We start from the raw sequence: 13,083 nt of genomic DNA, 5'->3' as shown, positions 1-13,083 counted from the left end.
ACATTTTTTGTTTAGCTGTGGATTGTTGGACTGTCATGGTTTTGGTCTCAGCTGAAATTTATTGGCAATAAAAAGAAAAAATTAACACCATCCTCCTCCTTTGACGACACCACACAGACCTGTTCAGTTTTTAGCTGGGAGGAAGTGAAAAGTGCAGGAAACAGTAGGAGAGCAATCCGCGTTGTGATGCCGTCCACAACCTGTTTGTCGGAGTGGATTCAGACAGCACGGTGTGCTGCACGCATGTAGCTTCCTCTAAAATCCGTGTAACACTGAGCTTCATGAGTAAGCTTCATTAACGTATAGAGATCAGAGTGGAGCCTCCTGAGTTCAGTATCAGGAGCTCAGTGCATCCCGCTCCTCACAGCCAACGTAGAGTTGGAGCATCAGCTGTTTGCGGTGAGTCAACCTGAAGGACACGAGCTGTCCGGCAGTCGCTGTGTGAAACGACTCTGCCATCTTAGTGGGAGGTTCATTAGACATTTCTCAGCTGGAAATGAGCAGCGAGCCTGAACGGAAACAGAAAGTTGTGGCCCAGCAGAGACACACTGGAAGCTTGGCCTGAGTGTCACGGCTGTAAGATGTCTCTAACCCAGTTACAGCCGATCGCAGCAGCTTTAACCAAACTTTGCTGCTCATTATTTGTCCAGCACAGATGACATGACAATTATCTCCTGAGTGGGGCCTGTACCATCAAATCAAAGATAAGAACCTAACATGTCCTCAGTCCTTCAGGATCCAACAAACGAGTTTACAATCGATAGACCTTTTACACACAACCAAGCAGTGTTGAAGCCTTTTCCGCTTTGGGTATAATACTCATCTCCTGTTTTCTTTTATGAGAAAATAAAATATGTCCCATCATTATAAATGCAACATTTCAGACAGACAGACTCTATTAGGCTTTATCTACTTCTCTCCCCCGTCTCTTCTTCTCAGCGTCTGCTCTGGCAACAGAAATAGTCTCAGAGTACACGCTTTGTCGTGTCAACTCAAATGAAGTAATTACAAATCCTCTCAATTATTATTTTACTAATTCTATTTTATTTGTTTTCCAGCTAAAGCCTGAGAAAAATGAAGCCAATGAAATTGAAAACAGGAATGCGAGTCCATATTAAAACCGAAGTGCAACAAAAATCGGTAACACGTCGCTAGTAGGTTTCGTTTGATTGAATTTTTAAATATTTTGTCAGTGTGCCTTTATTTTGATGGCCAGTCTGATCATGGATACCAGAATGTTCTGCTCGTCTTCACAGATGATTATTTCCAGCTGATCTTCAGGTGTGTTTCTGCACTTTCCACTTTGAAACACTACAAATATTTAAAATAAGACAAATCGTTGCTTCCACTTTGTTTTTTAACAACTGCAAAACTCTCTCGAGGTAAACAAACTTGCGTTTGTGCTATCTATAAATATCATGAAGACACGAGTGAAAATACGAGCTCCTTGGTGGTAATTAATGTGTGAAAAAACAAACAGGTTCTCCTGAAGTAGAAAAAGCCTTTATTGTAGTTGAAGAGGTTTGAATTGAAAGGAATGATGAGAGCCGATTGAGCTGTGAGGAAAGTGAATTGGCAACTTTTCAGTTTTCGATTGTGGAGTAGATTAGTGAACAGAGAGCAGCTCAGCCATTAAAGAGGAAATCACAGCGCCTAATGTTCCTGTGAATGTTCTGCTGTCATGTTCTCTCTCCTACAGTGAACATGGACTTTCAACCTCCAGTACTGCCTAAAAGCTTCAGACAAAAAACTTCCCCGACACCATACGAGAGCGTGCAGTCCTGGAGTTTTAGTTTTTTGACTTAAGTTTGTAGAACTCAGAGAACATCTGCTGTGAGATATCCTCCTCCACTGAAACGCCCAGAAGGGATCAATGGCTACACCTGGATGCACAGCGCACTTCAGTGAGCTGCGCTCCCTGCTGATCGTGCACTTGTTTGTCCTTCGATGAATAAGAGCGTTTGCTCATTATCAGGGTGTGGTTTCCTGCATATCCACCGTGGAAATGAATCCTGACTGTAGCACTTTACTCAGAGTAAGTGCCGCGAGGCTGAGATACAGCAGCAGACCTTCGCCAAGCTCCGTGCATTCAAGGAATGGATGTAAAAGAACTGTTCGCTTCCATGTTGCTATTTATACAGTGACCAGCCATTTACGCTAACAGTGATGTGGTGCATGTCTGCTGGGGAGCATAATGAAGTTATGAATACATAAACTTACATTATACAAAATTAATTCAAAGCAGATCTGAAACCTCAAAAGCACAAAAAGGTGCATCAAAAACCATTTAGCGCTATTTTCTAAGAAGCATATTTGTGTTCTGTACAAGATAAAAGACTTTTTGTTTGCACTGACATGTCAAACTAAAGAAGTAGCCTAATTTTCCTGTGCAGAAGGCAGGAGGTGTCTGAAAAGGTCAGCCAGTGAGACTCTTTATTTGTGCACATGCGAGCATGTGCTGTGACCTTATCAATATGCTGCTTCGCCCGTACACCTATACAACTCACTCACATCTCTATAGCAACTAATGTCCTTCATCACGACGGCCAGAGTTGAATTCTTCCCTCTTCGGAGCACAAATATCTGTCGTTATGTAGAACTTACAGCAGTCTCTTCTCTGTGCGTCATCGTGTTTCTTGTTGATTGGCAAATCAACTGATTGAACACATTTAGTGGCAGTATTTCCAGAGAACTACACCGTTCAGACAATCTGCAGCATTAATATCTCTGACGAGCTCCCGACTGGAAGTGTTGCCACAAATAATGTCACAATAGAGAAAAGGTGGAGGTGGAGGAAGTGAGGCGTCGTAAATGTAATAATAAATAAATAAATAAATAAATAAAGCTTTTCATAAAATTTTCATGCAGGTAAACATTCACTAAGTTTTGATGCAAACAGTACAAACCATGAATTCAGCCTTGCAGGAACTTCTTTCAAACGCACACCTGGAAACATCAGTGAACCCCAAACAACACAATCCAAACATTGAAATGTTAAATTATGATCCCGTTGGTGACTTCTTTTAGACAAGCCGTCTCTTTTCTGCCTGCTCTAACAAAACAACATTTGCTCTCTTTCTAATTCATTTGAAATTGCCCATGCACCAGTGATCTGGAGATGATAACTCCTTTCGGCATACGGCACGCCATCAGCTTCTGTAAATGATCATCACTGACGCCAGATTTAGCACGAGACCACCGCCATGTCAGACCAAAACAAAAGCTTTGTCAGCCATGAAACACACAACAACAGACAAAACTGAGCCCTGAACTCTGTGTGCACAAGAGCCAACAAAAATATCTATACACAATTTTGCCAAGCACACACTAATGAAAATCGAAATGTAATATTGTGGAAATTTGAGTTACTCACACATGAAGGAGAACAAACACAGTTCTGGAGCCCTTCAGAAGCTCAAAGGGTTTTTTCATCTTGGTCAAACCAGCACTGGCTGCCAGGCTGGACTGACAGAGAGAAATCCAGCGGCAGGCTTTTCTGCAGTTACACAAATGGCACTGAAAGCTTATTGCAACTTTTCAGATTTTCTTATCTGCAAAATAATAGACATACTTTTGGCCTTATTTCATTTGTCCTAGATCATCACATCATATTTCAATACATTTACAATTTACGTGCAAAACATCCCAGTGAATGCCAACACAGACGAGAAGATGACATCTCCTGACATTGGAAATCATACGATGGGCTAACAATTAATCGTAATATAATTAAACCCAATTAATTTCTTCACATGCGCTGACATGGTGTTCACCTTCAGTCGCAGCAACAGGGAGCATCCCGGTCATGAAATTTTTAAGAGTGGATCCGCGGGTAGTCAGACAACCCACAGAGAGAGAGAGAGAGAAATGAAATGGAGGCGTGAGGGAGACGATCGAGAGAGAGAAGGTCAGAGAGAAATTGTTAAACAGTGTTGGAAAAAAGGGGACACTCCGGCACAGAGTAGATATTGTAGATGCGGTGTGAGCTCAGACTGATATCTGGGGAAACATAGAAAGCACACTAAGGCTGTAACCTGTAGGCTCAGGCCCAACGGTGTTTTCAGATCATGGCTAACATCAACATGCTGAATGCTGCTGATGTTCATGTTCGGCACCAGTCACAAAGCTGAAGCATTTAATTAGCCTTTTTCAGATAAACATCTCCTTTCTGGCTGCTTGTTCTCCTGTTTGTTTACCTTCTTTTGCCCATAGTTTTGATATTTCTGCCTGAACTTTAGTGCCAGAGCTTAGAAGGCTGCAGCCATATTTTTAATGATTTGTTTTTTCTTTGGATTAGGGAGACTGTGCAGACTTTATACTGTGTCACTGTACTGAAGTACAGTAATAGGAAAGCAGGGATTAGCTGACTTTAGTTGGCGGCACGATGCCATCCTTCTCCCCAGACAGGTCTCACAAACTTCTCGAGAAAATTGCGCCATTTGAAAGGAAGACACATCAGTCAGAGATAAACGTGGAAGTGAAAATGTTATGTGGCAAAGAGACCACTTTCCTTTGGACTCCGGACATAGCAATGTTCTCCGGAAGTCTGTTGGTGCGAAGACTACATTGCTTACCTGGAAAATGGGAGGATGAGTTATTGTCTGACACCACAAGATAAAAGTGTCTGACTTAAACTACCATCCATGCAGCAGCATTCAGCCACGAAGAGGACAGTTAGCAACGAACTTCCCCAACAAAAAAAACTGATTTTCTGATCCCTGTTACAGGACTGACTCCAGAAGATGGAGGGGTTGACCTCTCACCTTCACTCTCCAGGACTGAAACTCAGAGTCATAAGCATTAAGAACACGAGTGAAAGGCCTCCCAAAGGATTTTGTCTCTGGAAAAATGAGCAACAATCTGAAGTGGCCTCCTTCAAAAAAAAGTCATCTCCTTGAATAGAGAAGTATTTATGAAGCAACCCTGTCCAGTCAGAGAAGTCGAGTTTCTGCAGACTGTCTGGACTTCGGCTGCACGCACCCCCTTTAAGTGTGCTTTATTGCCAACCTTTTCTGGGAGGTGGGCATCTCCGTAAGCTGGATAGAATTTGCCTCAGCAAATGAAATCAGGAGCACAAATGGTCATCTCTGACCTTTTCTGCTTTTTACCCTCATTTGCTCTGTCTGCCGACGACAAGAGACGAAACTAACTGTTGTTTTGTTTTTTTTGTTTTTTTCAGAAACCTGGTAAGACCGTGATAACTGGGCAGCAGCTCTTACTGAGTCGGCCCAAACCCACTTTATGTGTGACGTTTTGCTGTTTTCTGCTCTGTACAGAAAGAACAGGAGGATTTTTTAGAGAATTTTTATTCTCTATAAAATATATCCTGACCACTGGAGGGCAGCATTTTCACCTGAAAACTTTTCAGTGAAGCTGAATTAACTGAAATATCCATTTGGAGGAGGAAAAGAATTTGGTGATGGATAGCTCAGTTATTCACTTCAATTTTTTTCCCGCACGACAAATCCAGGCAGAGCCTGTCTGCAGTGGCTGGCATTAAAACCTCATCATCTGTCGAGCACAGAGTGACAGGAAAGGTCAAGAGACAGAGGGTGGCGGCAAGCTGATATCACTCAGCAGATACCAACACACGCACAGACACACACAGCACAAACAGAGGTTTGCATACACAACTACAATCACATTCAGACACGTGTAAAAACTTGATAACAGATAAACACACAGAAGTGCAAATAGGAGGGAAAATGCATAAATGAATTAATAATATGTACAAAAACAGATGTTACAGACAGGTGCTCTACACAGAGCTCTGGGGACTACCTCTGCCACCTCTGAATGTGAAACCAGTCAGATGTCTTGCTGAGACACTGTAGATATTTTATAGGTCTCCTCTCCTCCACAAATTGTCATGAATCTTTCATGAGGTTACATCTCATTGTGCGTGCATGCAGTTGAGTTGTATGTGTCCATGTGTGTGTATGTAGAGCAGAGCCAGGAGGTCACACAGTGATCACAGTGTAAGAGAGAAGAAGGTAAACTCTGCCTTACCTGCTCACTACCGTCATCTTATGTACAGACTGGGTCTGGGTCACAGACACACTTATGGTCATCGTTCTCGTGATGCAGAGGATAGTTTTATCCCTTCAATCCATTCCATATTTTTTCAAGAAGGAAAATCACTTTGGTCTGTGACTTGGAGTCACAAACACTGCTTTATTTTAAAGGGATCTGGTAAAGGAACAAAGTTTGAAAACCACAGCGGCCGATTCTATTTCAGCTTGTGATCTGATTTCTCACTTCCATTGTGTTTAGCTTCCACCTTATTATTACCGCTGCACCCAGCAGTGGATTTAACAGCAGGCTATAATCACAGAACACAGGTGAAGTGGTGGCGTGCTCCTCCGGGGGGCTGATGTGGTCAGACCTTTGTCTGACTGTAGTGATGTGATGCCATCTGATGGTGGAAACCTGATACAGCTGCCCTGATCACAGCTCAGCACGATAACTTCAGGAAACAACAAGCAAGATAATTCTAAAAACATCTTCATGAATTTAGCAACACGTGATGCAACAGTTTTTGTACTTGATTCTGTCGCATACTAAAGTTTGTATTGAGCTCCCGGTGTCACCAGACCAAATAAAAGATACGATACAGGGGCTCCTGTTATTTCTTAGCGTCTTGGTGTCCTACCCTCTATTACTGTGTTTCACACGTTGTTGCCCATCTAATTGCAGCTCTGAGTTTAATATGCACCAGGTCAAGTTAAGTGTCGAAAGCTGGCAACCAGATGTTCTCTGTCCTAACTAAACAAATGCCAGGAAACAGGCCCAGGTGGCCCTAAAGAACACCAGATGGAGATAAAACAGCAGCTAACCACAAATTTCCCATGATGCTAGAGTGGTAACTTTTGGACACAAATCAGTCAGAATAGCATCAGGATCACCAAGAATAATAATAAGGCCCGACAGCACATGGCCAAAATGGATTAATGTCTTCAGCCTGATCATAATAACTATTACTTTGGAAGGTTATGGTGATATTAGATAATAACATCTTTTACATCATAGTCTATAATTAGCAGAAAAGAAATAACCATGCAACTGTGTAATGTATGCTTTGTGACTATGGGATGGCAAAAACTGTAATCCTGCCTGTGGAAACTTTGTGTGTCCAACGAAATACTGATGTGTAGACTGGCAGTGTTTTTTGAGGCAATGCATTTTCTGCTTTGTAATATTGATGTCACTCACAATCAGGCAAAGATGATCCCTTCATAACCTGGTTAACTATTTTTATTGAACAGATTTTGTCCTATTTGAGAACTGAGGACGTGTCAGTAAAGCATCTGGAGAGTATTACAAGAGTATTGACCAATAGGGTTTGAACTTTCTTGGTTATTTCGAGCTCTAACTGTCTCTCTTTCTCCTCTTTCTCCCCCTCCTCTTTTGGTTTTCTCTCTCTCATACCTCAATTGCACAAACTCCAGAGCAGGGAAGTGAGAGAGAGCGACACACCCACACACACACACACACACACACACACACACACACATACACACATACTCATGCACATAGGATAGAAGGGAGAGGGGCTGGGAGGGACTGTGGGTAAGGCTCACTTGGATCCAAAAGCCACTGGAGCAAGAACTGATTAAAGAAAGACGACAGACAGTTGTGGAGCTGCTACTCAAACAGAACTAAAACACTTTCTGAGCACGGCAGGAGGAAAACAAATATTAAACTACTAAAGGACTATCACGGATTTGTCTCAGCGCAGCCAGCTGTAAACTGTGACTGACGCTTCATGGATTGATCTCTTTCTTTCTTTCTTTTTGAAGACTGTGTTGTTGTGCGCTGCAGAAGTGCATCAGAAAGAAACGCTGCACATCTCATTATCACTGACGTGGTATTTTATTGCTCCAGCTGCTAGTTAATGACAAAAATGTTTGTTTTGTCAGGCAGAGCGCTTCCTGCCCTTCTCTTAACTTTGTTTCTGGCTGTGGCGTCGGTCCAGAGCCAGGGGGCATCCCAGGAAGCCTTTATAATCCAGTACATGGAGAGGCGGCTGGCTCAGATGGAGGTAGGTGACTGTTGCACTTCCACATGTCCACATTTTAAATATACACAAGTTTACATGGTGTAAATAATGTCTTCCAAAATATCTCACAATATATTAGTCAGAGCTGTATGGAGCAATATGTATACCTGAGGTAAAACATTATGTTGTGTTTCATTTCAAAGAGTTCAGAGTCATATCAGCATTAGTGATCAAAGCTTTTAAAACAGACTACATCATTTCTGATAATTACAGAATAATACTAAAGGCTTGTGGAGCAGGTAGAGATGGAAGATAAAAGTAATGAAGTAATGAACTAAATAAAAGTTACACAGCAAAACACAACTATAGTTATCAAATATTCAATAAGAGTCAGGAGCTGCCGTCATAGTGCCTGAGGGAATTAAGCTGAGCTACAGTTGGCCACATTGATAAGAGGAATTATTTCTTCCTTCAAGAATTCAGCTTCACGGTGAAAAACAATTTCACCCTTTTTTTTTCTCAAATTCAACTTGCAGGAAATAAGTCATTATGCTAAATCCCATCCCAGCTGTGACCCTGCATGGATAATGGGTGGCTGTTTGAGATAGATAGTAGTAATAAGAATCTTACATGTCTGTAATATTGCTTTTTCATGTAAAAAATATTTAGCTAGCTAAATTAGCGACTGGTCAGTCGTACTGCAGTACTGAAACTTAAATGTTTGATTAAAGCAAGCTTGTGTTTCACCGGTTAGTCACTGAATTAACTCTGTCTCTGAATGGATGCATGAAGTAAGGTTCACCACCATGGCTGTCCTACTGAATCAAAGAAGCGTCTAGCAGCAAGAGAAAGTGCATTGATTTGAGCATTGAGTGTGCGTTTCATTCAATACATTCACTTTTCATTTGTAAGAGGAGAAATGTCTTATTTCCATTTCATTTCTCATACTTTTTTCATGTCAATGAAATCAGGAGCGCCTGAATCAATGTGAGCAAAACACAGTGAGCACCACTCAGAAGACCTATGACCTCTCCTCTGAGGTCAGGGGCTATCTGTCCTCTCTCAGCGTTCTCAGGTAGGCCTGATTATATTAAATGGACAATAATGTAAGAATTCATGAACTACATTCCCACCAAGTGCTTAAATGAAAGAACAACAGCTAAGGAGAGAAATGCTGGTGATATAACCAATGTTTTGCTCCCCAGATCAGAGGTGAAGAGCCAGGTGGAAAGCTTGTCTGTGCGAGTAGACCGGATGGAGAGAGAATTGGAATATCTAGAAAACAAGATCCCCACCCAGACTGACATTGAGATGGAAGACGCTCTGCTGGAACAGCAGATAAAGGCTGCAGAACTGGACCAGTTAAAGAAGAAAGCCAAGCTTAAAGTGGAGAACGGTAAGAAGCCTGCCTGGACTGTGCACAGCGTCTGAGTGTGTGTTATTGGTCTAGTGGTCAACACTTTTGTATGAGAGAAGGAGAGGACAAATAGAAATGCACCAAATGTGGCTACGGTTCAGTAAAAAAAATAAATAATTCGGTCTTTTCTCCAACACATCCAGACTGCAGCACAGCTCTGAACCAAATCCAGTCCCTGAAGATAGTGAAGAAAGCGGGGGACACCTATGGTTCCTGGTTCAAAGACCCTTGGGGGCGATCAGATAAGGTTTGTGATGATTACAGTTATAATGACATGTTTACAGCAGACAGCTGTCTTTTGTCCGTGGCAGCAGGCTGAGTTTATTACTCTTTCAGTGTTGGCTCAGCTGCTGATGAAAGATCACAGAGTAGAATATTTTCCTCAATAACACTCAAATCATTTTTGGCTTCTTTTAAAGCTGCACCAGTTACATTTCTTCGATGACAACGTTCGATGATGATGATGATGACAAATTCAAACAGAAGTTCCACACAACTCTGTCAAGTGTTTTAGCATCTTCCAGCTCATTGTGTAGCAGCTTTAAAAAAAAAAAAGAGCCCCCTGTCAAACCTACTGTAAAATAAACAGCAGACACAAAAAACATGACTACCTGGCCAATATCGTTTTCAGCTGATGGTCCACTGAAGAGCCAGATGTTTCCATCAAGAATCTGTGATCATAAATACAGCTTCAAATAAAGTAAATATTTGACTTAAGTTTTCAGGTGGCCAGAAACACAACCTCAGAAAAATGCTGGATATCTAAATACACAGCTCTTTACCAACATTAGAGCCACATAAGTTTCACATGAAAGTATTGTTAACATTACAATGTAAATTCTTGGGGTGTTATGACTCTGCTATCCATCACTATATTTATTTTCTGAGTCTAACTGGGTTTTTTTTTCTCTTCCTTTTTCTATTTCATTCTAAGTGATAGTCTTTTTTTTACAGGACACCCAGTTTTAAAGCGTCATTGTATTTCTATATTGAATTAAAAGACTGAATGTAAAGCAAAAGCTGAATTGCACAATGCTGTTCTAACCAACTTGTCGGCTGGTTTCATGTGACTCTTTCAGGTCTATCTGCTCAGTGGAATTCGTAACAACACTCTGCTGGAGTATGTTTCTCTGCAAAGCTTCACAGAGCGGACCACCAACCCTCCGCCGAAGGTGGTGCAGCTGCCTGCTCATTGGCAAGGAACAGGCCATGTTGTCTACGATGGATTCCTCTACTACCACAAGGCAGACACGCCCAACCAGATACTGAAGGTGGGTCACTGAAGAAGGAGTCAGAGTCTGATCTGTAAAAAGACTCTTGTTGATTTCCACCATGTTTGTAAAATTTTAAACATGTGTACAACATTTAATTTGGTCAGAGTTACTGAGTACTGCTAATAACTCCAGATTTCCATCCTCAGATATGAGATTCAGATTTTAATAATCATGTTGTGTAGACTTTCTGTGCAGCTTTGGCGACTGACTTCAGATCACGTCAAGGATTTAAGTCACTGGGGAGTTGATTTTTGTCCTGTTTCCTCTGCTGCTCTCTGCTAGCTGAGTTCAGCAAGCCAGCATTGCCAAAAGAAACAATTCTGTTCCAGTAAACTGAGGAGACGTTCCTTTTGAGCAGATGTGACTGCGGCAGACACTCACTGGGGAAAAGCATGTTTCCAAAAAATAAAGCTGAATTAGATTCACACACAGAACTGAAAGTGCTGGAAATGACCAGTGGCATCGCCCAAATGCAGCATTTTCACTGAATTCCCAAATATTTATACTGGCTGTAGTTGTTTGTGCCATTGAAATATGTAGTTCAAAGTGAAATGCAAACATGCAACTCTGCATCGACAAAGATATCTGATACAGCTAAAGAAAACACACACATAATGGTGAACGTCTATGAATGTATGCATTTCTGTTGCTTTCTGCTCCATGGAGGTGGAGCTGTTGAATGCTACAGTGGTGGATAGCACACTTCTACCAGGAGCCGGTCGCCTCCCAGTCTACAGTCTGAACTCCTACACCTATCTGGACCTGGCTGTGGATGAACTCGGTCTCTGGGTCATCCATGCTGACCCTGAATATGGAGGAAACCTGGTCATCACCAAACTGGACAAAGGTAGAGATGCAGAGCCTGTATGAGCACAGAAACAATGTAATCCGTACTCAGTGCTCTGGTTTTCTTTTCATGCCTCAGGAACCTTGGCAGTAGAATATACCTGGGATACACAATGTAGGAGTCGTGATGCAGAAGCAGCGTTCCTAATATGTGGGACCCTGTATGTGGTGTACAACACACGCTATGGAGGGCGTTCCACCATACAGTGTCTGTATGACATCCACGACACCATTCACAGGTTGGCATTCACGCAAACACAAATGATATGGCCTTGATATGGCCTGACCTTTTCATCAGTGAAAAGACAGACTTCATAAAGGCATGGGAGCATGATAACACATTTAGCAAAACTTTGCCATGTTTTTTCTCATTTTAAATTCCTTCCTGCTTTCCTTTTTCTCTGCCATGCATCTACAGCGACGAGAGTCCAGTGATGTTCTTCCCCAAGCGCTATACCAGTCACAGCAGCATCCACTACCACCCTGGAGAGAAACAGCTGTATGCCTGGGACGACGGCTACCAGACGATATACAAGGTGGAGACAGGCAGAAATGACCAAATCAGACTCGGCACTACCGCAATCACTGAGGAGCGGAGATAATCTGCAGTCTTCAATCCTTAAAATGCATTCAGAGCAACGTAACATCACTTATAAAAGCATCAGTTTAGGAAAGTTACTATCTGGTGTTTAGTTTATAATCTACTGTTTTTCAGTATAGAGCTCATTTATCGTTGTTAATCATTACAGAAATAAAGATCATGTCCGTCTAAATGGATTTTATACATAGATTCTCTACTTTGTATCACCGCAATAAAGCGCATTTAAGTGTGATGGGTATCTTCTTTACATTGCCTTAAATTAACGAACAATGTCTCACAAAAACACAAGCTGTCACGATTTTTGCATCATTTTTGCATTTTGTCTAGAAAATTTACACGTTAATGAAATGCACTCATACATACCTGTACATTACAGGTACTCATTTCATGTACTAATAACAAGCTAGTTTGTCTACAACAGTGAAACTGAATGTAAGTTAGCTATGTGTTTATTGTATAAATCACAGAGGAGATGCTTGGAAGCTTTAACAGCAGAACAGTAGATGACATCATTGGATATAAACAGCAGAAGCTCAGACTTTTTCATATTAATAAATCAGTATCAGAATACTTCACTAATCCCCAGATAAAAGTTGATGCATTACAAGGCACTCCTACAAAATAAAAATACAAATATAACAAAAAATATGTGCAGGATAGTTAAAATATAGATGGAAAGTATATCCAAATAAAAAGTGTGAATGGGCTGCAGGTAAGTAAAGCTAAAGCAGAAATAGCTAAAAGCATAAATAATGCAGTAAAGCAACACAACGTGAGGGAAGAGCAGTATGACGACACAGTTTAGTAAGTATTTGTATGACTCAGAAAAATAATGATGCATCGTCATCATCATCAGGGATATATAGCATAAATATTACTAATCTAATATTTCATTTAGTATATCGCTCTAAAAAAGCGTTTGTGACGTTGTGACGTCACCGCCACG

General features: G+C 41.4%; 1 protein-coding gene across 1 annotated transcript; it reads left to right on the top strand.

The window, feature by feature from the left end:
* Window positions 1-7,580: 7,580 nt before the first annotated feature.
* Window positions 7,581-12,369, top strand: olfml1 (olfactomedin-like 1). The gene is made up of 8 exons (XM_029523447.1): window positions 7,581-8,041; window positions 8,971-9,074; window positions 9,205-9,395; window positions 9,560-9,663; window positions 10,496-10,687; window positions 11,357-11,537; window positions 11,616-11,775; window positions 11,955-12,369. Exons 1-8 carry the CDS (start codon window positions 7,895-7,897, stop codon window positions 12,136-12,138), a joined length of 1,263 nt encoding a protein of 420 aa, XP_029379307.1. The 5' UTR covers window positions 7,581-7,894; the 3' UTR covers window positions 12,139-12,369.
* The last annotated feature ends 714 nt before the right edge of the window (window positions 12,370-13,083 follow it).

This window comes from Echeneis naucrates, chromosome 16 (genome assembly GCF_900963305.1).
Source record: "Echeneis naucrates chromosome 16, fEcheNa1.1, whole genome shotgun sequence".
Classification (NCBI taxonomy): Eukaryota; Metazoa; Chordata; class Actinopteri; order Carangiformes; family Echeneidae; genus Echeneis; species Echeneis naucrates.
The sequence above is the reverse complement of the archived record's forward strand: the minus strand, read 5'-3'. Positions and strand labels throughout refer to the sequence as shown.